This window comes from Siniperca chuatsi, linkage group LG2 (genome assembly GCF_020085105.1).
Source record: "Siniperca chuatsi isolate FFG_IHB_CAS linkage group LG2, ASM2008510v1, whole genome shotgun sequence".
NCBI classification, from domain to species: domain Eukaryota; kingdom Metazoa; phylum Chordata; class Actinopteri; order Centrarchiformes; family Sinipercidae; genus Siniperca; species Siniperca chuatsi.
In genome coordinates this window covers 20772905-20799106 of record NC_058043.1, presented here as the reverse complement: position 1 = coordinate 20799106, position 26202 = coordinate 20772905, and the positions used below count along the sequence as shown (strand labels likewise).

Here is a 26202-nt window from a genome sequence, read left to right as displayed (position 1 = left end):
CAGAACTATAAAATCCTGAAAATGAAAAAAGGGTCTTATTTTAATCTAACATTTGTGTGTGTGTTTATGTCTGTGTAGGTCTGCAGCATGAGGGCATCTTCAGAGTGTCAGGCTCTCAGGTGGAAGTTAATGACATCAAGAATGCCTTTGAGAGAGGTAAGACTGTCATCCAGCAGGAAATATGAGCATTTTAAATAGACTGAGTTTGTCCAGTGCTTTATTATCTTTTTTCTCCCACTCCCTTCTCCTCCCTCTTCTCTCTGTTTTCTTGTCCGGATATAGGTGAGGACCCGCTGGCAGGGGACCAGAATGACCACGACATGGACTCTATTGCTGGCGTCCTGAAGCTCTACTTTAGAGGACTGGACCACGCCCTCTTCCCTAAGGAAGTCTTCCATGACCTCATATCCTGTGTCTGTAAGTGTCTCGTCCTTTTGTCTGTTTGTGTGAGTGTGTATTTATGTGCTTGATTGTGTGAGTAATCTCCTGGGAGTCATGACTGTGTTATTTTACAGCGATGGAGAGCCTCCAGGAGCGGGCAGTCCACATTAAGAAAGTTCTGCAATCTCTGCTGAGCAAAACCCTCATCATTATGAGATACCTATTCGCCTTCCTCAACCAGTGAGTAGCAGGATACACACACACAGCAAGAATCTAAAGTAAACCAATGGGCGACAAATCAACAATTTATACTTGATAATAAAAATATGGTTATAGGTAGTTGTTGGGATTTTTGTTCTAGGTTAGTAGTAATGGTTGTAATGTAAGTTATGTATTACATGACATGACAGGAGAAAAACCAAATAACTAATTCACAGTTACAAAGGCAACTACACATTGAACTGCAATTAGCAAAATGTCAGTAAAACCGGTGTGACAGTTAGAGTTTCAGAAAATCCTCAAGCCTGAGGCATACAATTCAAAAGAGGCCAAGTTGATATTGTAGTTTCAGAAATGGTGACAACATAGGTGCTTAACATGAACAGCCTATATCAGTGTAGGAACACTGGTGGTGAGTGGATGATGGGTGAAGCTCACAGACAAAGCGAGATGGACTGTAACATGGTAGCAGCTAAACATCAAAAGCTATGTTCTCAGAAAAAGCTACTGAATTAAACCACCATGACACAGTCTCAGGAAACAAACTATGATGTAAACAAAAGCAGATTATCGCTCACTGAGAGGCTTGTGTCATTATTCTTTAAAAGTTCATATTTATTAAATCACACGTGCATTTGTGCGAACGATGCATTTCGCCTCAGGCTTCATCTGGTTCACTTAACAATGATCGCACACAAAGAACACTATAGTCTCAGCTGAGCACCCAAACTACATAAGTCTCTACTGTAAGCATGTCATAGGGTGTAAGGTGAAAAAAAACTGCAACTATTACTTAAACCACTGAGAACAAAATGTATAATTAGAGATGTCAGCCCTACTCCTAGACTTTTTCACTTTCAATATCAATCAATGTACAAAAACATCTTTCAGTATACAAAAGTCCACAGACAATAAAAAACAGTTTCACCATAAACCACAAAACGGAGCTATCACTTGAATTGGTCATATAAAAGAGTCTAAGGGGAAGAGAATCAAATGCACTACAAAAAACAGCTCAAGTCCATGGTTTCAGTGAATCCAGCATCCACAAATCCACTATGATATTTAAACTTTTCAAAGCTGGTGTTTCTGGAAGTGCTACCATTCTACGACTGCCTGTGTCCAAGATCAGTACACAGCGATGCATAATTTGACATGAAGAGCCCAACACCTGAAACCTGCTCAGCAATTTATAAAAATTATAGGGCCTGATAAGTTGCCTTTCAACAGTTAAGGAGCATCCTTATGCTCTTCTGATCCACTAACATTACCCCATACACACTCAATAGTTTCATAAACACAGGAATTAGGTTAAAGGACCTTCTCACACCAAATCTAAACATCCTTTAACCTTTGTGGGCCCTAATGAAAGTCCAAAGTGCAAAGAATATTTCTGCCTCTTCATTACTCAATGAACTGGAAGCTTCCCTCCTTGAGGAATGATTAAATGTTCCACTTCAAGTCAAGTTTATTTGTATAGTCCACTATCATATACAGTGTCTCAATTGCTTCACAACAGCCACAAACCCAAGCTCTTTAAAAAGACATGGACAAACTCGTTCTGGCCAGTAATGGGGAATTTGAAGAAGCTTCAGTAGAGCCCATTAAAATAAAGACCTCCTCATCTGTGGGTTGCAGGTGCAATAGGAGCTATAGGAGGGCTTGTCTCATAGTAAGTCGTAGTTTACACCAAAAGTAATATCACGAATCTGCATGTGTACTTTGTTTGTTGCAGTATTGGCTTAATATATGCTATTACCCAATACACATTAAAAATCAATTTTAGAAACACATGCTGTGATGGCTTTAGTGTGTAACTATTTTTCTTTTTTTCCTGGGGTGCCAGCCAGAACATAACAAAAGTTGTTATGATATATATATATATATATATATATATATATTCCAAATTGCTCATACAACCTTAAAATAAAATAGACATTTGTCAGAAAAAACATCAATGCAACTTTGCTTTTCAAGGATTAGAGCAAAGTATTAACATAAGAATAGAGATACTGCTTTTTGAATAACAAAATGTAATAATAAGTAGAGACACACGTTCCATGCTGTCCAACCTATCCCTAAAAAGCATGACAAAGCCTTTCAGTAAAGGCAAAAGCAAAAGGTAGTGAAAGATGAAAAGAATTTGGATGTGGGAGACCTGAAACTTGAGACTCCTGGGTAAGCCAAGTGGTCTCAGACAGCTCATGTGGAGACAGAAGGGGAGCTTCTTCTTTTACTTAAGTGATTTACAGTCACCCCAATGCTCCTGCTTCTTCTCAAACACTGAAACACACATCAGAGCCTCCATCACCACAGTGTACAAATGAAGTGATGTATTGATGCAGGCTTGGGTAGTTTTTACTGTTGGACCTTGTGCAATCTGACATACACAGATATGCAGTCGCAGTTTATTCACAAGCAGGGGGTGATGTGGCTATAAATGACATGTCATGGTTGTTTGTGTGCATAGTCAGTTTTGTATATATTACATGTTTACAAGAGAAGGATAAGGTAATGCCCTCAAAATGACTCTGCTTTCCCTTCCGCCCAGCTTGTCTCAGTACAGCGAGGAGAACATGATGGACCCCTACAACCTGGCCATCTGTTTCGGTCCCACTCTGATGTCTGTTCCAGAGGGCCATGACCAGGTCTCTTGCCAGGCCCATGTCAACGAGCTCATTAAAACTATCATCATCCACCATGACACCATCTTCCCCGGACCGCAGGACCTGCAGGGCCCCATCTACACCATCCCTGGAGCTGGAGATGACTTCTGGTGAGGGCTGGGGACCAGAGTGTGTATGTGAGGGGAGTGTGTATGTGAATTGCTAAAGCTAGTAGGACAGCAGGGAATGTCTTGTCCAATTGTTATCTAAGTAGAGGGGGCTTGGAGATGATGAGGAAGCCAGAAAGAGGGGGGCAGGTGGTTGATTTAGGGGTTGCTGTGGAGTGATGGGGCGGGGGTCAGCTTGTCTGCTCCACTCAGGGCCAGGGGGCCATGAGGATCAGCTTACCCTCCATCATACAGGAGATTAAAGTACCGCCTGACCACATCAGCCCGGGAGAGCACAGCATGCACACACTCACACACCCCACAATGCACACAAGGGCTAGCTTTCAGTTTTGCTGTAATGACAAGCCTCGGCACCAGTTATTTTTATTACTGCCAGTCAGTGTAGTGGTTTAGACTGTAAGTCGCACTGCAGGAGCAGCTCTCAGTCTCTACAGTAGAAAATGTAGACAGAAAAATTTATCACACTGCCATCGCTGGGCTTTGTTGCACCCAGGGCCGTAGCTACCATTTAGGTTGTGTGATCGATAGCATACTTCTTCTGGGAAAAGGGAAGTTTTAGCAACTTGGGGGGGGGTCTACGTTCAACAATTAAAACATATTTAATTGGTTTAGACTCAATGTAGTTTTAGTATAGCAAAATTTGACTACTTTTAAGCCAACAAAATAAATTGCAAATAAAGCATTCACCATTCCCTCTTACCCCAGAATTTGTGTGCCAAAGCCACATTTCATTATGTGTATTGATAACGCTACATTTTGGGCAGTATAGAGAATGTTTGTAAATAAATTGTACAGAAAATGTAATGCAGTTGAGTAAAAAGTTGGTGTCTGGTCCGTTTTCTGTGGGGGGTGTGTAGGGTTCCTTGGAGTGACTAGAACTCATGATCGTAGCTCCCAAAGCCCGAGCACGGACAGACGGCACATTTTGAACAAAAATGTTATTTGAAGGAGTGTACAAGTTGTGTGATTTAATAGAGGAAAATGAGGTCAGGCTGTGAGTCATCAACATGTGTTGTCAGTCTGAGACTTTTGTAGTTGTGTCCTCTAACCTCATCTGCCTTCTGTGTCCACATTAGTGACAGTCCACACTGTGAGCCCCCCGTTGTGGAAGAACCTGCGCCTGACACTGTCTCTGTCAGCCACAACAGCGAAGATGGTGCATAACACACACACACAGACACACGTGAATACATGCAATACATGTACTTTATATACTGTATATACTCTTGTCACCAGTTTATGAGATCTCTTCCTGCTTTTCTCACCAGTTACTATAGCTCTAACCATTTAAACCAGCTCACATTCTGCTCCCAGTAACCTGTTAATTATGCTGCTTTGTTACTGCTCAGCAATTTTAACATTGCAGTCACCAATTACAGCAGCACTAACCTGCTATGCACTAATCTGGCTTCCCCTCTCTTCCACATCTCTTTTCTCTCCCATTTGTTGCTGCTCCCTGCTTCTCTGTCACTTCCTGTGTCTGTCCACCATCCTCTGAATCTCAGGCTCCTTGGCTGTTTCAGAGTGCGACCCAATCGAAGCCATTGCTCGGTTCGACTACTCCGGCCGGACTAGTCGGGAGCTATCTTTCAAGAAGGGTGCATCTCTGCTTCTGTACCAGCGAGCCTCTGATGACTGGTGGGAGGGACGACATAACGGAGTGGATGGACTGGTGCCGCACCAGTACATCGTGGTCCAAGACATGTAAGATGTGTTCCACTCACCAGTCTTTATCAAATATCTGCATAAGGAACAGAATAACTGATGAATTAAGAAATCACAGTATTTGTCAACCTGGGTCTTCTTATTCTTCTTATAATTTTTGTCTGTTGACAAAAATGAATGTATGTATGTATGTATGTATGTATGTATATATATATATTTATGTATATATTTATATATATATTTATATATATAAATTCAAAGTGGGAAACACCTCCAAAGGTGGTAGAGAATGACCGAGCCAAGATCCTGTGGGACTTCCAGATTCAGACTGACAGAATGGTAATGGCGAACCAGCCAGACATCGTGGTGGTGGACAAACAGCAGAGGAAAGCCGTTGTGGTTGACGTGGCAATACCAAGTGGCAACATCAGGAAAAAGGAACATGAGAAACTAGAGAAATACCAAGGGCTCAGAGAAGAGCTGGAGAAGGCTTGGATGGTGAAGGCGACAGTGGTGCCCGTGGTCATCGGAGCCCTCGGGGCAGTGACCCCCAAACTGGAGGAGTGGCTACAGCAGATCCCTGGAAGAACACCAGACATCTCGGTCCAGAAAAGTGCAGTACTAGGAACAGCAAAGATACTGCACAGAACCCTCAAGCTCCCAGGCCTCTGGTAGAGGACCCGAGCTCGAAGGATGAGACCACCCGCGGAGGGTGAAGGACAAAGTTTTTTGTTTTGTTTTTTTAATCATGACACTTGGTCTTTAATCTGACCATGGTAAACGCAGAAAGTAGTCCACGGAAAATCCCCGTAGCTTTTTTTAAGGAAGTCAATCTGCTATGATACGTTGCGAAATGCATTTCATAGCAGATCAACTTCCTTGTCAAACTTACATGTTGTGTTCATGTGGTTTATTTACATATGTTGATTTTTTTATACTTGTGTGCATGCTAGCCAAGTAGTTGCCAAATGTGAGAAGATGGTTTAGGTGCCCAAGTTTCCCAACTGAAAAAACGGTGTTGAGTAAAAAATTGTCCTGACCAATAGTCATATTGGACAAAAAATTGAGAATAATACCCAGGTTGACAAATACTAGATTGTCCCTTTTAAGTTGCTGTAGCTTTGCTTTTGGGTAAAACACTTCTGCGTTTTGAAAAGTGAAAAAGTTAATCAAGATTAGTGTTTAGTATTCATTTAGTACAGCAGAAAGATCACTGCTTGTGCTTCCTTGTGTCATTCTACTGTGGCCTGTGCAAATGAGTCAACATGTTCATTCAGCTTTGTCTTCCAGAAATAATGTATCAGTGTGAGAGACAGTTCCTCCTCTGCTGGCTTGGTGCATGATAGAGGCACAGCAATGATTTATACACTATTGCTTGATTGTTTCAGGTCCGATGGGGGCAGGGGAAGTCCAAAGCCTGATGTGGACAGCAGGGACCTGCTGGAGGAGAGGGTGTCTACTAGAGGCAGCGCTGCCTCTCCTACTGGAGCTCATGTGGCTGATATCTACCTGGCCAACCTGAACAAGTGTGTCTTATGTGCAGATATAGACTATTTACAGTATATCATAAATTTTCATTTGCACTTATCAGTTGATATGAAATGAATTGTGTGGAAATCAACTTGGGAAAAAAGGGTGAGGGACCAAAACTATAAACAGAAATCAGAAGATTTCTTCTTGGTTATTTCTTTATGATTTGAGTTTTTTTGCCCTGAGTTGCCTGACCCCTTTAACCGAATCGTAACAACACAGTAAATAATAGAAAAATATAACTGAAATATTTGACTCATTCAGGTTGAGGAAACGTCCGGAGTCTGGGAGCATCCGAAGAACCTTCCGGGGATCAGAGAGCGACAGTACCAGTCCAGGAGCCAGCGGTGGGGGAGGAGGTGTGAGAACAGCGTCTCTTCCTGTTGGTGGGGCTCTGGTGAAAGAAACTGGAGACAAACGACCCGTCAGCGCACACAGCATCCTCAACTCAGTCACTCGACACTCCTCTCTCAAGACCAAGGTAAAATCTTATCTTCAACAAATGAATGTAGTGAACAGACTATTTTGTTTAATTTGGCAAGCATTTAATTGAGGGCATTATGAATAATTAGGTGGAGAGTCCACAGTTACGCAAGACAACTACAGCAGGGCGCTCTAAGAGCTTCAGCAACCACAGACCACTGGACACTGAGGTCATAGCCCAGGTGGAGCACAGCTCACAGGTACAACTCCATTTCACACATCAGTTACATCCCCAAAAAGTAGCGGTGCTTTGGATGTTTTTATGCACAAGGTAATATTTACTTTTATGTCCGCCTCTCGTGTTGCAGGACATTGAGGCTACGATGAGCTCTGCCCTGAGTGAGCTCAGTAAGTTGGAGAGACAGAGCACCTCAAAACATACACACACCCCTGACGTGGTCCTGGACACACTGGAGCAGCTCAAAGGTGTGGGTGGTGGAGGAGGAGCCTCGGAGCCCTCCAGTCCACTCCACTCCCGTCTGTTACGGGACAGTGAGGGGGGCTCCTCACATGCCCACCCACTGCAGCGCAGCGCCTCCTCTGCCAGCGATGTGCCCTCCTCCTTCCGCCCGGCCAAGAGCCAGCCGCGGAGCCCCCTGCCCTCTGCAACATCCCCCTCTCTCTCCTCTTCCTCCCTCTCCTCATCTGTACCTTCCTTTAGAGAGCTGCGCCCCCCAGCAACAAGGCCGAAGCCAGTGGTGTTCCCAAAGAGCGGTGGAGGAGGTGGCAGTCCAGCCATGGGTTCCCCAACCTCTACGGTGCCCCCTACCCCTCCTCCTCCACCTCCACCCCAGTCCAACGACAAATCCTGCCCGGCTTAGGACCTCTCAGTCTGCTCCACAATCCTGATTCTCACAAACTCTTTGCTTCTTACAGCTCTTCTACCAGGTGCAGAAAAGCACTTCATTTGTTTCACAAGACCTAACCCACTATGCGTGTAGCATTCACTTCTTGGTGTCCAGGCGAGTTCTTAAGGTGCCATTGTTCCCTTTTTAGAGTGTCAAGAGTTATTTCTGCCCTCTCCTGGCAGCTCTGCTTACTACAGGTCAACTATGACTGCGTAGATTAGTGAACACCCTTCAAAGACCCTTCTTTTTCTTTTCCACCACAGAGATTCCAGGGATCACTGGATTTTAAAATCTTTTACAAGGGAACAGGACTCAGGATGGGCACTTACAGACCTACAGCTCACATACACTAGTTTGCGATGTTTTGAAATTGTGTTTGAGTGGGTGTGCAAGAGTGTTACTTGCCTTTACATACAGATCTAAGTGAGGAACAAAAAGCACTGTTTGATTTTTGTACAGTAGACATGACAGGTTTTTTTTTTCTTTCTTTCTTTTTAATGACCCATGACTAGCGGACTGGAAGGGAGTATTTGATTCCCGAGAATAGACTGTGAAATGCTAAGCTCTCACTCTGTGTAGAAATGAAACACACTGACTTGCTGCTTCAGAAGTGGAAGACTGGAGATAAAGGTGGATGTTTGGGATGATGAAAGGAATGAAAACTGGGCCAAATATCAGTGTAAGTCATGTGATCAAGAGCTTTATTTTGTCTCTTCCTCCAGTGTTTGATATGTTGGTGAAATTTTTTTTTTTTAATTATTGTTCACTACCAGTACCACAACAGGAGCATAGCAGGATCAGTGTTCTCCAAAACACGGCCAACAGTAATTCTTAATCCAAATATAGCAATAAAAATAATGAAAGCTGGTAGTTTGTGGCATTATGCTGCTTCTCTCCTGCAGCTCTATTATGTATGTAGAGGACCACTGAAACCCAGCATTTTTATAGGTAATGTTGGACTGTACACACACACGCACACACATTTTCTCCAAATGTGTGTGTGGTGGTGTTTTGTGGCAGCTAAACGCCTTTCAGGTTTTCCTTGCATGCTGGGGCCATAGACAGCAGCCACAATGGTGAGCTAGCTGATTGTACCAGTTTATATATCTGCAGTACCAGCTACAGGACGACTTCAAACAAAGTTACAGCTTGCTCCTTTAACTATATACTTCAGACTTAACAGTAAAAAGGGTTTTATTATTCTAATGGTGTGTATGTATGTTTAATAATCATGATGATAACTGGAAGCATGGAGCTGAGGATCCTCCTGAGTGTGTTTAGACAGAAGCACAACCAACCACCTCATCCAATGCGTTCTTAAGCAAAGTTTGCTTTTATTTTATTTTATTTTTTCCCAGTTGTTAATTAATGCTCAGAATCTGTAATGGTAAACTGTTGAACTGTGTAGCTGTCTGGGTGTGTGCATGTGTGTGCGCGCCTGTGTGAGCATGCGTGGATGTAGAGTATGTATGCACCTCACCCCACCCCTGCCCACCCCATCATAAAGGGATGCCACCCAACAGCAACTTGCTGGAGACGCACAGGAAAACGCTTCTCCCGTGTTCTCGAGTACCAGCAGCCTTAGTGCTGAATAAATATGCACTGTGTACATGTACCAGATAAAAAGCCTGCAGGGATACATGATATGCTGTCTCGTCTTCAGTCGCTGCTGTAACAACACCAGAGGCAGACCAGCTTTAAGTAGAAAGAGGACGGAAAAACCCCAAATCCAAGGACTTAAACTTAGACTGTTCTTTTTTCTGATATTATTTGCTAATATGTACCTTTGCAAAATTAGATCTGATAATGCATTAAGGAATATGTGAATAATTTTGCAAACACTTGACTTCAAAAAGTAGACACAGACATTAAGAGTAAACTGAATAATTCATTTTTTTGTTGTATTTCACCTTCTTGAAAAAGTATCGCACTAAATGTGTACCTAGGTGTCTTATTATATTCCCTTCTATCACACCTTTCCCCTTCTCCCAGAAATACAGCACATACTGCATTCCTGTATGCTCTCTACCAGGTAATGAATTATACTTGTTAAGGTTTTTTTAATCTCTGTATACTGTTCGTGTATTACCTGGTGTATTTGTGTTGCTCTTACCTCATCATGACAACTGGAGGGACTGTGACTGTTTGTGTATATGTGTTTGTGGTGAGAGATGAACTCACCTAATTAACACACACACACACACACACACACACACACACACACACACTCACACATACAGACATGTGCATGTGGTTGGTTGGTGTGTTTTGTCCCGGCTGTGTCATTAAGGGGAGCCGGGACCCTCTTCGATCTCAAATCAATCGTTGTGCACTTGAACAACTTGGCTTGCGTGTGGACTAACTGTGGGGATGATTTGTCAAAATTGAATATTGTTAAATATGCATTTTTGTGTCCATTTGAAAACAGCAGAACTAAAAAAAAGACTGTAATGTCAAATCTATTTATAGTTGTCTCTGTATTACTGGAGAATCCTGTGTTCAGATGTACTTTGTATATACAATGTTGTACATTACAGAGGTACACTCTTTTTTGGTACAATATTGTACAGTAATAGCAATAGTAGTTTAATCAAATAGGCCTTATATAATTCTATGTGTAGTTCTTGTAGTAGATCTGTTTTTTAATAAACATTGCTTGCTATAAAGATTCTTGAATTCTTTGTATTTTATATCTGTATTCTTTGTAATTGTTTGTAATGATAAAGAGAAAATATTACACATTTCATTTCAGAAAATCATCCATGAAAATATTAAATATAATGATACTGAAATCTGTTTCTGTCCAAAGTAAGTGCAATAATTATGAAGCATGATGTGAGGGACAAGAATACACAGCATGAAGTCACAGGTGAAGCACAAATTGAGGGGTTTCATTAACCAAAATGTTTAGATGGTCAATTGGAAACTAAACTTTCTTAAACTGTGTAGACAGAAGAAGAGCCTCAAGTTTAAAGAGGTACGGCAGTAGTTTAGTATTACACTTCCATAAAGTTGGGAGATGCACAAAAGGCAGTTTTTAAAAAGACCAGTCAAAACTGAGGCAGCAGAGGCCGAGATATTGTGACTTTAAATATGACTGCAAGATTCCAATGAGTTCCAAACAGTGAGGTATACAGATTTTAAATCTGTATCTATTGAGAAATTTGGGAAAAACAGGGCACTGGTATCAGATTGGTACTCAGTATCAGCAGATACAGAGTGTCAGGACAGAAAAACTTATATCGTTGTATCACTACAACAAAGATTTAACAACCTCAGAAAAAAAATGTAGTAAACTCCAAATCCCACAGGTCACCTGTCCAGTCTGTGCATTTCCTAATTTCTGCATAAGCTGCCCATGTACCCATGCTTGTGATTACATGATGAGCCATGTGGTTTCAGTTGACAGTGGTTCATAAAATGATTTGAATATCATCACTAAACCCATTCAGTGTCATTTCACATGATATTTTACAGGTCAGATTTAGAGATTTGTCTGTCATGCTCTCGCAGCAGAGAGACAGACTGCAGTGGTCGAGAGACACATCCTGGAGCTGCTCCATAGACATGAATGGAACAACTGAGAGGACATTATGACAGCACTCATGGTGACTTTACGGGTACATGGGAACACAATCACATAGTAAGATGGAAATTCTGCTGTAGTTTCCCTTTAAACTGGAGGTGCCCAACATGGGTCTGGGGGCCCACAGATGCCCTGCATGCTGTTCTAGTTCCCAAGTCTAAAACTGGTGTCAAGTCAAAACTAGGCACAAAAATGATTCCAGATCCCTCCCTCAGGAGGATGCCACAGTGTAATGTGATGTAGGACTGTATGGCGTGCCCCCTTGCTCAGTGTAGGTAACATAGTCAGAAGTTCAGGCAAAGAATGAAACTGTCAAGTTTGCACTTCGTTGTATTTCCGCCATCATATAGACCAGAGTCCACCCCATTTGAAGCCCACACTTCCTAAAACAGCTGCTGCCTCTGAAGAAACTCATGAACTCTTTTCTACTCTCCACGGTAGAAAGAAACGGAAGGGAACTGATATCCTCCTCATCAGCAGGTCGTACTTGTTCAGAAAGCAGCCATTAGGCAGGTATGCAGCAGTTTCTGTTTCTCACTGCGGAAGAAGTTTCACACGTAGGCGTATTATATTTCCAGGCTAGCTGGATTTACGGTAAAGCCGCGGGACAGTTTGAGCTGTAAATGAGAAGCCTACCGTTTATTTTGACGTCAGATTTCCCGGGAACAGTCGCGCTGCCAGCCTGCATAACCGGTAGTTAATGTTATGAGGGACAGTCAGAAAATTTAGATTAAAGCACAGCTAACTGCAACACCAGTCCAGGTAAGCTAGATTTAACGTTACAGCTAACATTTCATTTAGTTAACTTGCTAAATAGCATACTAAACTGGTTAGTTGTAACTAACTATGTAGCTAGCTAGTTGCTAACATAATTTATTCTTAGCTAATTGTTGTGTTATTGAAGTGCAAAGTCAACGAGCTGGCTGTCAGTTAAATTAGATACTAAGCTAACGCTAAATATAAGTCGCCAGAGAATAATAGTTTAGCTAACTATGTAGGTTAACTGTTAACATCTCTGTAACGTAAGGAATTTAGTGTGTCTATGATAACTTAGGGTTTGTCATATATTGTACTGTATAGGTATTGCTATACGACCCCAATTTGCTAACTAACAGCTAGTTGTTAGTATGAACCTTAACGTTTGCTACTTTGTTCTGTATTTCATGATTCATTTGTAATGTTTTCTGTCTCCTTTAGAGACAAAGAGGGCCTGCCCCCCCAGTTTCTGTTAATGTTTTCTAATTCTCTGTCTCTTCTTTCCAGCATGACAGGGATGACAGCCAGTACAACAAACTACCTGTGGTCTTTACAAGATGTCCTCGGTCAAGGGGCTACTGCCAGTGTCTACAAGGCACGCAACAAGGTAGCACACTCTACATTATTTTATCACCATAACGCATTGTCAGGTTGTCACTGTGCAGCTCATTCACATCAATGCTGCCATTACCTCAAATGTTTCAGCCTACTTTTTGGCTCAAAAGCGACACCAGGATGTGTGATAAGAAAAGGATGTTTGCAGTGCTGATGTGCATGTACATGATGCTGTGATGTGTTGTGTTGATATAAACGTGTGTGTGTATGCAGAGGTCGGGTGAGCTGGTAGCCGTCAAGGTGTTTAATGTGGTGAGCTACAACCGCCCCCATGACGTCCAGATGAGAGAGTTTGAGATACTGAGGAAGCTCAACCACAGCAATATTGTCAGTCTGCACGCTGTGGAGGAGGTAAGGCTACCACAAAAGGAGGAAAGACAAAAACAACGACAAAGGAAAACACGGCCATGTGTTGGGATGAGATAATTATCACTGTAAAACAGGGCTGCAGCTTTATTGCAAATTAATTTGGAACATATATAGGAGAATAGGAGAGCATTTGTACACCTGGTCCTACACTGTTAGACATTAGGATAAGATTGCTTTCGTAATGCATTTATACATACATTCTCAGTCCTCACTAAGTTATATTAGCAATTTTTACAGTTTTCAGTATCTCATGGAATTCTTGAGGCAGTAAGTTTTCCTGATATTTTCATAATGTTTACAGTGTTGAAGGAAGTGCAGCTCATCTCCTAATGTCTCTCTATAGCTGCCTTCTAAACAGAAGGTGCTGGTGATGGAGTATTGTTCAGGAGGAAGTCTGCTCACCCTGCTCGAGGAGCCAGAAAATGCCTTTGGCCTGCCTGAAACAGAGTTTCTCATAGTTTTGCAGTGTGTAGGTGGGTGCATATCTTGGTGTTTCCCAATAATTTCATATACCTAAACTGAAGTATTCCTCCCTTTCCTCTCTTCAGTGCATGGGATGAACCACCTGCGAGAAAATGGAGTGGTACACCGGGACATTAAGCCAGGTAACATCATGCGGCAGGTCGGGGAGGACGGCAAGTCTGTTTATAAGCTGACTGACTTTGGAGCAGCAAGAGAGCTGGAAGATGATGAGAAGTTTATGTCTATCTACGGAACTGAAGAGTATCTGGTAAGATGAGTGCCCAACGAATAAACTCAGTAAGCCTTTATTTGTGCTATCTGGGAATATGCGGTCAAAAATGACTTTTGAATAAAGAAAGTAGATGCCTCTGCCTAGGCTGCACAATTCGGGGTCATCCATATATAATATGTACAGAATATAGAAAAGATTGATTACAATTGATTAGATTATTAGGGAAAAAGGTGTCTTACAAAAAATTAAAGGCAGGAATTGGCAGGCCTAAATGTGTCAGATATGGAAAATAGAGGATTGTCCTTAACTTGTCCCCAAAATTCATTTAAATTTATTAAGTAGTTTTTGATATATCCTGCTAACTTAACACAAAACATGTCAGAGAACATAATCTACTTGGTGAAGGTTATAAACAACAAAAGAGATGCCTGCAAGAAACACTGGTGGAAATGACATTTTCATAAACCACTTTGATGTCTCAGCAGTTGTATTATGGAGATTTGTTTCCACCATGCGGTGTGCACAGAGTTTTTTATATCATCTTTACTACAGGTTAGCCTAAAGGCAATCTTAACATAGCCTGTCACATTCATATTCCATTACTGCAGCCTTAAAGAGAACATAAGGTGATTTTATGAACAGAAAATCTTTACTGCTTCAGTGGAGGGGAGGCGGGAGGCAATGCTGAGAAAGTGCATGCTCACCTAATGTCCTGAATAAATAAAGACATCAGACTAAAATAAAAAAAATTCATGAAATAGTATTGCATCAATAAAAGTATGCTCAATGCGCCCTATTGATGGACAGTTACTGCACGTTTGGTAACCTTCTCTATCAGTTCAGTCTTCCTCCAGGGAAAGCTCTCAAGCCTGGTAGCAGAAACAGCATTGCCTTTCACTGATGTAATAATAGCTTGTTCTTAAGAAAATAATGCATATGTATGTTAGTAATACATTTCTTTACAGTATCCATTTTACAGCCAAGGGTGCAATCAATGTAGTCTGTTATTACCACTAATTCAGTTGCTTCCCTTTAAACCCTAGTTGTTTGCTTGCAGGCTATAACCTGTCATTTTCCACACTAAAACATATTACCCTTCCTGCTATGAAAGCCTCATTCCCCCATGAGGATAGCTTACCCTCTGATCTGAATTTCTATGTGTTGAATGTGATTGGTGTGTTTGTTACAAACCCCACCATTGCATGTGAATCCACTTCAGCTTGATATGAAAATCCTGTGTTACTAGTGTCAGGTTTCACTGCAAAGACAACCTGACTGTGTTGAAATGGCTTTGTGAGACAGACCCTGTGGAGCCCAGATCTTGATACCTCAAAGTAACTTGTGTTATTAAGACTGGGTAGCCCTCTAGTGGACAAATGGATAAATATATTAGTTATAAGGTTATTAAATAATTGATCATGGAAATGCTGCATATACAGAACAATTTGACAGACTAGCATTGGCTTATGTGATTCACAGTTATTGTATATATCTGCCACAATATAATTTATATTTCTAACCAATAAGAATATAGTATATGTCACGTCAGCGACCTTGTGTGACCTTTTAAATGCCTACTAAGTTTAACATGATGTTCCCTGATTTAAAAAATGAGACTCCTGGGGAAAGAATACATGTTAGGGCAGAACAGTGCTTTCACTTGACACTTACGTAATACTCAAGATTAGATGATAATCTGAACTGCTATCAACATGAAGGTACGATGACTGTATATCCACCTCAACAGACTTGCAGACTTTTCTTCTTACTGTTTGTGTGCGTGCATGCGTGCGTGTGTGTGTGTGTGTGTGTGTGTGTGTGTGTGTGTGTGTAGCACCCAGACATGTACGAACGTGCTGTGCTGCGTAAGCCTCATCAGAAATCCTATGGCGTGAGTGTAGACCTGTGGAGTATTGGTGTGACATTTTACCACGCTGCCACTGGGAGTCTTCCCTTCGTACCGTATGGAGGACCTCGCAAGAACAAGCCCACCATGTAAGTAAATACACTAGGTGTGAAAAAGTAAATCACAGACCACACATTTCTGATAGCAAAATTGAGTTTCAAACTCCACCCTAGTAAATGAAGTAATTATGTCAGTTTCAATTCATGTATATATTTTTTTAACATATTTATACGAAATTATGACATTGAGCTTGATCCCAAACTACTTGTCTTCAGCTCCATCTCTGTTCTCCATGAGCCAAGTTCCATATCAATATTGGAAGGCATATCACCATGCAATCAGTAGATGACATTTTTTCTGTGTTAATGAAAACACCACTCATCCTTAGATTTCCCTTTAGAGAAATGTCTTTTGCTGCATGTTGTTTCTTCAGGAATCCTGCGGTATCAGGCAGAACATAAACATTCATCAATAATCCATCAGCCTGACTTGTGTGTTTTGTTGTGTAGGTACAAAATAACTACAGAGAAGCCTATAGGGGCAATAGCTGGAATACAGCGGGTGGCGGACGGACCCATAGAGTGGAGCTACCACTTACCTCACAGCTGCCAACTCTCACAGTATGTCACCTAATAAGAGCATTTGAACATGCATCTCAGTGACTCTTTAATGAGAACACGCGTCCCTCTCCATCTCTCTGTCTCTGTCTGTAGGGGTCTGACGTTGCAGCTGGTTCCAGTACTAGCAGGCATACTGGAGTCTGAGCAGGAGAGGTGTTGGGGTTTTGACCAGTTCTTCACAGCCACCACACATATACTGCAGCGGCAGCCAGTTCACCTCTTCTCTCTGCAACAGGCCGTGGCGCATTGTATCTACATACACCACTACAACACGTAAGTCTGCACAGGCGTATCATTGCACACATTATTCTGATCAAACACCGATGAAGCAGTCTACAGACTACAGGACAAAACTTATAACAGACAAAAAGAGCACTTTTAGCCAATCGTCAGACTTTAGCAGATTTCTAGTCTGTCCTGCAGGTGTGACAGACTTCAAGTCTCAGTACAACCTGTAGGAAAGATGACGAGGATGCCACAACTTGCTCATGTCCTGTGTGTTATTTTGTTCTAATCTATTTTACCCATATTTGTCCCGATTTCAATTTTGAAATAATGTTGGTGACACAACATGAAAGAAAGGAAAAGGGTTTGTTTTCATGGCTGCATGCAGTGCTATGCGAGTTGTATTTTCCTCACTTATAAATGTGCTTTGTCTGTTCAATTGGTGTTTTTGTTTACTTTACGGTGTGGCACAAGAGTAGGTGGCATTTTAGAACAAAGAGGATTCATGTAAATGAGGTAGTGCAAGGTGAGATGTTGGTATTCTGGTCAAAAGTTACAGTAGTTATTGACAACACGACTCATTCAGTCGATGATTCCACCAACCAGCCAAAAATGTGAAGTAATTGAATAATGGGTATAATACTTTTAATGCGATAATGGCAATAATTCCAGTATAGGAGAGTCTGTACTAAGCTCTATATTATATCTGTAATCCACAATTGCTTGTATGAAGGCTTTCCCTCTCGGTTGATTGAATCCCTGCAGGCCTCTGAGTTTGGAAGAACAGAGTGCATGTGTGTGTCACATCTTCAGTTTCTAATTAGAGGCTAATGATATGATGTAAGCTGAATCATGGCTTGTCGTTTAGTTTTTACTTTTATGTAACTACAGTTACTGATGGTTATTGTGTCGATCACTTTTTTGTGACCACACTTGAGATATCTTGACAAAAATTAATACATAGTAAGGATGCAGAATCAGGCCTGAAATTTATAAAGGTGTCTGGTAGCCAAAAATGCTCTCTCTCCCCTCAATCCTCTCAGGGTGTCAGTATTCTTTGAGGAGGTGGCGTCTCAGACTGGTATAGGAGTACAGCTGCAACATCTACTGTACCTGGGTCACGACCTCCCTCTGGAGGGCAACATGAAGGTGGTCAATCTCCCGTGTACTTCACCTGCCCAGCCCCTCATTCTGCTCAGCTATGGGCCTGAAGCAAATACCACCCTGCCCTTCAGAGAACGTAAGACACAAACAAACAAACAAAGACACACACACCTTTGATATGTTTCTGTGAAGTCTTCCTCTTCTTTATTCTTTGCTGTTCCCCTAGGGAGATATGAAATAGTTTTGATATGAGGTGCATTCCAGCATCACACTTACTCAGACAACACATAAATATCTTTGTGAAGCAGCTGTTTAATGCAAGTTTTGTTGAGTTAATATTTATTTGAATGCCAATCCCAGATATAGGCACATGATATACAAAACATGAGGTTTGTTAAAAAGGAAAGTAATCATATTTTGAGAAAATGTGTGCATACAATTATTAATTACCAGGCACACATACATATATACACACTGTTTCCATAAGTCATATCTTTTTGGGTGTGGGTTTTTTCTCTCCTCTGTAGCAGAGACTCCAGTCATCCCATCCAGGTTTGATGTTACAGCAGATTACAACTTCTCAAAGGTACTGCTGCTCCACTGATTTTCTATCCCATGCCCTATGTTATGTAAATTTTTTTATTAGAATGTTATGTATTATAATCCTCCAGCACACTATTTATTATCTCCTTTAATCCCTTTCTCTGTAGGTAGTAGTGGGAGTGGTCCACCAGTATCTGAGGATAGTACGGTTGCTGCACACACACCGAGAGCTGCTACTGCAAGGATACTACAGCTACATGTGAGACACACACATGCCAAAATAAGGATTGTTTGTTTCACTGCACTGAATGATCTACCTCCCAGGTTTAGTAATGACCTTTGTCAAACTCCTCTCCCCTCCCTTTCTCCTCCATGTCCTTCTCTCTCACACCCTTATTGTTCCTCAGGATGAGGTTGCGTCGGGAGTGTGGAGAAGCAGTGCACAGTATTGCGATGATCACCATTAGATTGCAGGCTTGCCTCAACATAGAACACAGGATTCACACACTGTGAGTATATCTACACACTTTTTGAGCTTAATAAAGGGAATCTATGATGTCACACTTGGGGTGTTGAATTGCACAGATACATGTTTGTATGACGCATTATGATACACAGCAGTAGGGTAAACGGAGCTGTACTTGCTTTTTGAGGTTGAATTTGCTACTGTGAGTTTTAGTTTAGTTTATTTGACACAAGTTCAAATACAGTAGTAAAAAAAGAAAATACAATATAATATAAGACAATTGTCAGGGATAACACGACAAAGTCCAGGACTTATTTCCATTGTGGTCCCTGATGTTCCAGTGTGATTGGATTGTTCACTGTATGAATGTAGTGGATTTTGTAGATGTAATTTATTGACAAATATAGACCAAACACATATCTTACATTTTTGATATTGTCATAAACCTACAACCTCCTCCTTTTTCCCCCTCCCATATCTGTTGTATCTTTATTTTTTGTAGAGGCCATTACGCTTCAGAAAACCAAGGTTCAGCTGATAACAGTCAAAAGCTGCAGGTGGTGAGTGGCGTCAGGAAGAAGCATCACAGAAGCCAGCTTGACTGATGTGGCTGATGGAAATGGTGTTGGGAATGGGGCTTTTCCCATATTTTTATGCCGTTATTCTTTCATTCATGAGTATATAGTACGGATGCACCGATTGTGGGGCGAAATTCTGGGCCGATACCGATGTTTAAAATAACAATTTGGCCGATTATTTTGTTTTTGTTGTTATTTATTCCCCATTTTGTGTCAGGGAAACAAAGAAATCTTCATTATAAAAAAATAAATGAACTGTTTCAAAGTCATTCAGCCATTCATTACACATCTTTGAATGAGCATAAATTCAATCATACAAATATATGAAACAACCTTTAATATAACCTACTTTCACATGAAAAAGATTCTTTTTGAAAAACAACTGCTTCAAAAACCTTTTTTAGCCTGCTGCTATACAATAAATACAAATAACCAATGCAAAATATAGCCAGCGCAAAATGTATGTGACACAGCAGATAAACATCAGCCACTGCCATCGATGAATGTCATCCTATTTGCCGATTGGCCGATAGCAGTCAACAAGGCGAATATCGGCCGATATATCGATGCATCCCTCGTACATAGTGGAGAATGACAGATCATAATGAAAAGAGTGATGAAAAAAGGGATGGCATGCAGCAAAGGTGTTGCAGACTTTTAACCAGAGTGCTTGTTTTGATGGCCAACTATTGGCCGGTATCAGCCCTTCTGACATTTACTGATAGGGATGACTTACCTCTCTATTGAAAGTAGGAAACCCCTTTTTTCCCCCAAACAAAGCCAAACTTCTTAAGTGTGAAAGGGTTTGAACACAAGCAGACATGGAAGAATTTTGCCCATATAAACTAGTCTTTCTGTTTAAAGAAAGTAAACAAGATTACAAATCTGACCAGACATTTAATGCCAGCTTTCAATACGGACACATTTCCGTCAGTACTAAAAACTGTTGAGGTTTGACACCTAGTTGTAATTATAAGTGAGATTCATACCCACAACATTGCTAAAACATTGTATTCTAAGCAACCAGGATGCCCTCTGAGTTCTCTCTTTTTCAGTATTTTTACTTAATTAGATATTGCAATATCATGAGTGAGTGGGAAGACTGAATAGACAGAGGTGCAACATTGCTGATTCAGCTTTCAGAGTCTGTGGCTGCTGTCTCTACAGGTCCATGAGCACTTGCCTATATACGCTGCCGGCATCCAAGAGTTTCAGAACCGATTGGACCATCTGCACATAGAACACGCGAAGCTAGCAGAGACGCTGGCCAATGACAAGAGGTATTCAGGGATTCAAAGCTTCAGGGTGGCCTCATGGGTTTGTGGTATTTGAACTCTGACCTCTTGTCTCCCACAGCTGTCAGAAGATGGAGATGCTGCTGCAGAAGATAATGGCAATTCATCAGCATTATCGTGAAGACAGATTTACTGGCAGTATGTATTTTTCTTTGTTTGTATATAGTGTGTATTTATTACTATGTTTGTTCATGGTAACAACACCAAACCCTTTTCTTATTTTCACCACAGAATTGGCATATAATGATGAGCAAATCCACAAGTTTGAAAAGTGAGTACGTGTTCACACAGCTGCTGTGCTGCTTATCCAGCCTGTGAAGATTGTTGTTCTGAGCTCTCTCTGTAATCTGCTTGTCACTCTTACTTCCCAGAATCCACCTGTCGTCCCACATTAAGCGAGTGAAATCTCTCTTTAGAGAAGACTGCGCGCAGAGATACAAAGAGCTTTTGGCCACAACAAGGACGTGGAGCAGGTCAGAACAGGCTCTCAAGTCGCATTTTTAAACTCCAACCACAGTGTAGACTTTGGACCAGCTTCACTTCAGCTGTGTTATCCCAACCGCTCTTGAGTATTTACAATAAGATAACTGTTTTTTGGTTTGACAGCCATTCACACAGATGATTAAAGCTTATAGAAAGAAGATTAACACAGGACAGCAGGACATTGCTATTCAGCAGTCCCTCTCAAACATATTTAATTGGTAGTCTGTATTATTAATCCTCACTTCACATTAGTGCATATCGCACATTGGAATGAGGCTTCCCAGACACAGTGGAACATGTGGCCAGCAGTAGTGCAGGACAGTTTTCAGGTGTGAATGCATGTGTAGATATATGCAACCAAAGGGTTTGTCCAAGGTTACAGTGAAGATTTGGTAACTAAGGTTTGTGAACAAAAGCAGTTTGGTTAAGGTTAAAGTATTGTTTTGGTCTTAAGAGAGAGGTTAAATAAGATGACATTATGATGAAAACATATTAAAATAATTCAAAACTCTGCATAATTGCTGAATAAATTATTTATTACTTGTTAACAAATTATCCAGATTATGTCATCACATAATTTGCTCATTTAAAATTGGCCATAGCAGATCTCAGTCTTTGAATTGAACTAAGAAATTTCATTGGGAACCAATGGAAAACATTTTTCCCATTGGTTTTGATACATTGCAAAGATGACTTTGACTTGCTGAAATGTGTCTCTACTGTATTTGCAGTGTTTTACTGGAGATGCAGACCCGACTGCAGGACTTCAACTCTTTCTCCACGGGCTTGTTGGCAGACCTGGAGATGAGTGAGCAGCACCAAAATAAGGTCAACGTTTCCCTTTCTCTCTGTTAAAGATCTCTCTCTGCAGCTCAGATCAAAGATCGTAAAATAACAGTATGCACAAAGACATGTATGCACTGGTTAAAAAAGTTGTTGTTATATATATATATATATATATATATATATATATATATATATTCTAATATTTTAATATTTTGGGGGGTTTGTTGCAGGGCTGCACGATATACCGTTTCAGCATCGACAGTGCGATGTGCGCATGTGCAATAGTCACATTGCAGGACGCACAAGTTAGGCAAATCAAACACGTCATGCTACAACTTTTTTGCTGCTTGATACAAAAGAAAAACTTGCAAGGTTCTCATTTTCCATGACTAATCTACAAGAAAAGTCTGTCCGATTTATGGGTTCTTGGATACACAGAGTTTGATCAGTTCCTAACATGCTCTGGTGAAGGGGTGCACTTCATCAATTTATCAAACAACTAAGGCAGGCCCCACTAATCGACTACCACAACCTGAAAATGAGCGCTGCCTGTTTTGGTTGTTTAATCAAGTGCACCCTTTCACCAGAGCACATAGCGAACTAATCGCTGTGCATGCAGAGTCTGCATGTCACCTGCCTGTAAACATGTACGCCATGTGGCTGCTGTCACAGATAATGTTGCTAGCGACAGGCGTTCAGTTACGCGAGGCGGCGTTTGGGTGAGTGTATTCCCGTTATCAGCGGCACCTCGTCCCGGTGCTGGTTAAAAGTTAAGAAGTTACTGTCACGGTGCTGGTCCGTGCCCGAATGTAAGAAACGCTTAACACAAAACTTGCAGTATCCAGATCTATCTGTACTTATATCTTGCCGGCATATAGATACATTTGTTTGTTGCTTGAGTTTGAGAGTTTTACCATACGCTACTCAGCCCAAAAATGTCTGCAGACACATCTGCAACCCAGCCCACACTCCTACTCCCGACGAGCCAGAAACATTTATCAGATTTATCATTTGGGATGGTTGTGGGACGGCAAGTGTAACTGTGAAGCCTTTTATTGTTGGTATGCCTGTGGTCTGCTGTTGTTAAGCACGTTACATAACATAGACATATTTTCTTTATCAAATACTTTATCATATACATGATCATGCCAGTTCAAAGTTTGCCAGCAGTAGAGTAACATAGCCAGCTAGCCAGCAGCACCTGCTGTCAGCTGAGGTAGAGCATGAAGACAGGATTGATTAACCTTTCCTCTCTTCTCAAGTCAACAATCTGCTGTCGTAAGCGATTGATTTGATAGTGATAAGACACCCAACTTAAGTTACAGTCGGTTGCATTTGCTAATGGGCTAGAGATAGCCTCGATTCAACAAGTGGGCTTACGTTAACAGGAGTCTGAAAGCTAGCGTTAACGTTATAAACTTGCCAACAACGTTTTGGGGAACAGACGTAATAGACGGACGTCTAGCTAACATAATGTTTCTGAACATGTGTGCATCTCTTTCCCTCTACGCACGTGTGTGTCTGTTTGTCTGTGCTTCAATACACCAAGCAACCTTGGCACAGTGTTTTGTGTATTGAGAGATAGAAGTAGATTCGCAGGACATAATCTCCACTCTATCACAATGTTGTCACCTCTAGTCACTTGGTAGATGATATGAGCAGGCTGTGCACACTGAGTGAACAAAGATATTATTTTTTATTTTTTGTTTGACCACTTAGATTGGCTATTTGGCTTATAACCGAGTCTGTCAACAAACATACAAATATATGCTTTGGGACATCTAAAACAACACATTTCTGGCTAAGATAACCATATATATATATATATATATATATATTAGATTGTAATGTGCATGGAATAATGGAATTATACATGACTTTTCTTTTTCTTTGGGGTTTTGTTTTATTTTAACCCAAATACTGAATACTTGTATTTTTTCTATTTTAATAATTACAGATGGCTGGACAGAAATCTAGTCCCTTATGGCAGTATTTCACTGAGCCAACAACATGATATCTGCATTATATATCGGCCATCGGCCTCGCTGCTCTCTAAATATTAGCATCTGCATCGGCCTTTGAAAAACCCATAATTTGAACATCTTTAGAAATGGTAGATTACATGTAAATAAAACAACTGTGACACACAAGTCCATTTGTAAAGTTTATTAAGATACACCTCTCCACCTGTTTTCTCTCCATTTGTCCATGCCGGTGTCAGAGCCGCATACAAGCTGATTTTGGGAGGGGTTGCAGGGGGCTGAACCAAGTGTGGTACAAGTAGGAGGTGGGGTTTGTTTTGTTAGAAGAGGATAGACTTTTAAACTACCCAAATTATGTATCTGGTGAAATTTCCTGTATTTTTTCATATCGCAATATATATTGCAGGAAAAAAAGATATCACAATGTCAATTTTTTTCCAATATCGTGCAGCCCTAGTTTTTTGTCAGACAGATACGGGAGTATAATTTCAGTGGTCATGTTAGTGATGTCACTCATGTAGCATCTCAGTGATGTGATGCTGTAACGTCTCATCTGTCCTCCTCAGGCGCTGGACAGAATTCTTTTCAGTCTACAGTCCAAAAGAGCAGGACAAGAGCCTGGAATACCACCCAGGGACAACGACCGGATGGTCTCCAGGTGTGTGTGTGTGTGTGTGTGTGTGTGTGTGTGTGTGTGTGCGTAAGATAGACACTTGCCCGTTTGCCCTGGTAACATGTCTTTCTTTATTATAGGATGCACCATCTGAAGGAGGAAATGGAGATTTTGGTGAGGGAACTTCAGTGTAACAACAGCATTATTGAGAGGTCAGTTGAATGACTAACTTCCTGTCCATTTGTCTCCTCTGTCGAAACTCATACCCCCATATACAGTAGGTGAGAAATTATGATGTTGATTGTTTGTATTTGTTTTGTCTCACAGTCTGGGACCAGTGAACTCTGCAGCAGCTCTGGAGCCGAGCTTGGCCAGACCTTCTACACTGTGACAAAAGTGCAGCATCTTTACATCTTAACTCGCAAATTCACATACCCTCCCTCGACAAACACCTAACGTTAACTGCCATTCATGAACAGTTATGGATCTTCTCTCAAGGACCGGCCGAAGACAATATAAAGTGAATTTCAATTTAGAGATAAGATGCACAGAATGGAGAAGGAGGAAACACTGCTGATGGATTTTTAGTCAGTGTGTGTGTGGTTGGCGACTGAGTACAACAGTTCAATACAAACCTCATTAATGCCTTGTATTTCTAATAGGCTGCAACTGTGATGGACTGTCAGGATAAAGTAAAATGAATGCCAAGTCAGCTGCTAGTGTTTTTCTAAGGCCGTGTTTCTTCTTTGTCCCACAGAAGAAGCACTGTGGAATCAGCAGAACCTTAAATGATTCATTTAACCAGACTGTGTATGTGTGTGTGTCTGTGTGTTTGTTGAAGGAAGGGCTTGAGTCGTCTGCTGTCTTTTTCCTAATGGTTGATCATTCAAATGGATACACGACTTCATTTTTAGCTTGACTTCATTGTAAATTCAGTGAATGAATAATGATTGACTACATCATTGATTGTCAGCTTCTTCGAGCACACACAGCACTGTAGCTTTTAAGTTACATTTGTCTCTCTTGCTGTTGATGTTTAACTAGAATGATAAGTTATTCTTCTGTATTTTATCATAGGTTTCACTGTAAAAGAGAAGGAACTAAATCAGGGAAACTCAGCGCTCACCACAGTGTCTCCTTTTTAACAGAACCACATAAAGCTAACAGTCCAGTGACAGTATGAAATGACATTAGCCAGTTTGATTTACATGGTGGGGAAATCCCAGGGTTTGTTATTTGTTTTTAAAGGGGTCACAGGTGATGCATAAAATATACTTTTATTGTACTGTACTAAACTTTTCTGCCATATTTTTAATCTCTTGTTCGTTTTTGTATTGAGAAATGTTTTTTAATCTCAGTTGATGAAGTAATATAGGCTGAAAAGTGAAAGTAAAAACCATTTCATGTCCCCTCTCGTCAGTTTACTGTGGCAACATACCTCTGTGATGATGAATCGGCATGTTCTGAAAAGTACACTCTCATGTTCAGTCTGTACTCAAATTACTTTAACATTAAATTTGATGTGGGTAGGTGTATCTGGGATGGGAAGATGAAAAGTCTCAAACAAAACAGAACAGGTGAGCTGTTGTGACACTGCAAAGTACAGAGAATGAAATTGAAAGTTTTTCACTCAGTCTGTGTAGGCGTGGTGTGGGTGTCCT

General features: G+C 41.1%; 2 protein-coding genes across 5 annotated transcripts in view; both read left to right on the top strand.

The window, feature by feature from the left end:
- srgap2 (SLIT-ROBO Rho GTPase activating protein 2) overlaps window positions 1-10588 on the top strand; it is a 56098-nt gene extending 45510 nt beyond the window's left edge. For 2 of the 3 annotated variants that reach the window (XM_044179043.1, XM_044179061.1), the window contains exons 14-23: window positions 79-156; window positions 283-417; window positions 516-621; window positions 3152-3376; window positions 4471-4550; window positions 4900-5098; window positions 6448-6585; window positions 6854-7070; window positions 7162-7272; window positions 7381-10588. In XM_044179043.1, coding sequence (XP_044034978.1) covers window positions 79-156; window positions 283-417; window positions 516-621; window positions 3152-3376; window positions 4471-4550; window positions 4900-5098; window positions 6448-6585; window positions 6854-7070; window positions 7162-7272; window positions 7381-7893 — 1802 coding nt within the window. In that variant the 3' untranslated portion in view covers window positions 7894-10588. The remainder of the gene's footprint in view (window positions 1-78; window positions 157-282; window positions 418-515; window positions 622-3151; window positions 3377-4470; window positions 4551-4899; window positions 5099-6447; window positions 6586-6853; window positions 7071-7161; window positions 7273-7380) is intronic. The other variant, XM_044179051.1, reaches the window with a different exon arrangement.
- Window positions 10589-11756: 1168 nt separating this feature from the next.
- Window positions 11757-25949, top strand: ikbke (inhibitor of nuclear factor kappa B kinase subunit epsilon). Of its 2 annotated transcripts, none has more exons than XM_044178987.1 (21): window positions 11757-12019; window positions 12770-12869; window positions 13091-13228; window positions 13590-13719; window positions 13795-13976; window positions 15775-15935; window positions 16356-16466; window positions 16560-16739; window positions 17735-17931; window positions 18323-18381; window positions 18506-18597; window positions 18746-18847; window positions 19307-19364; window positions 20550-20662; window positions 20739-20815; window positions 20909-20948; window positions 21049-21150; window positions 21892-21988; window positions 24495-24586; window positions 24682-24753; window positions 24869-25949. In XM_044178987.1, exons 2-21 carry the CDS (start codon window positions 12771-12773, stop codon window positions 24930-24932), a joined length of 2166 nt encoding a protein of 721 aa, XP_044034922.1. In that variant the 5' UTR covers window positions 11757-12019; window position 12770; the 3' UTR covers window positions 24933-25949. The 2 variants fall into 2 exon arrangements, with proteins under 2 accessions (XP_044034922.1, XP_044034912.1); XM_044178977.1 differs by having other exon boundaries at window positions 11757-12268.
- Window positions 25950-26202: the final 253 nt, after the last annotated feature.

Coding starts and splice junctions, on each gene's coding strand:
- ikbke (XM_044178987.1), top strand. CDS start 12,771: ATGACAGGGATGACAGCCAGTACAACAAACTACCTGTGGTCTTTACAA. Junction 16,467..16,559: donor CACAGCTGCCAACTCTCACA/GTATGTCACCTA, acceptor CTCTGTCTGTAG/GGGTCTGACGTTGCAGCTGG. Junction 18,598..18,745: donor CAAGGATACTACAGCTACAT/GTGAGACACACA, acceptor ATTGTTCCTCAG/GATGAGGTTGCGTCGGGAGT.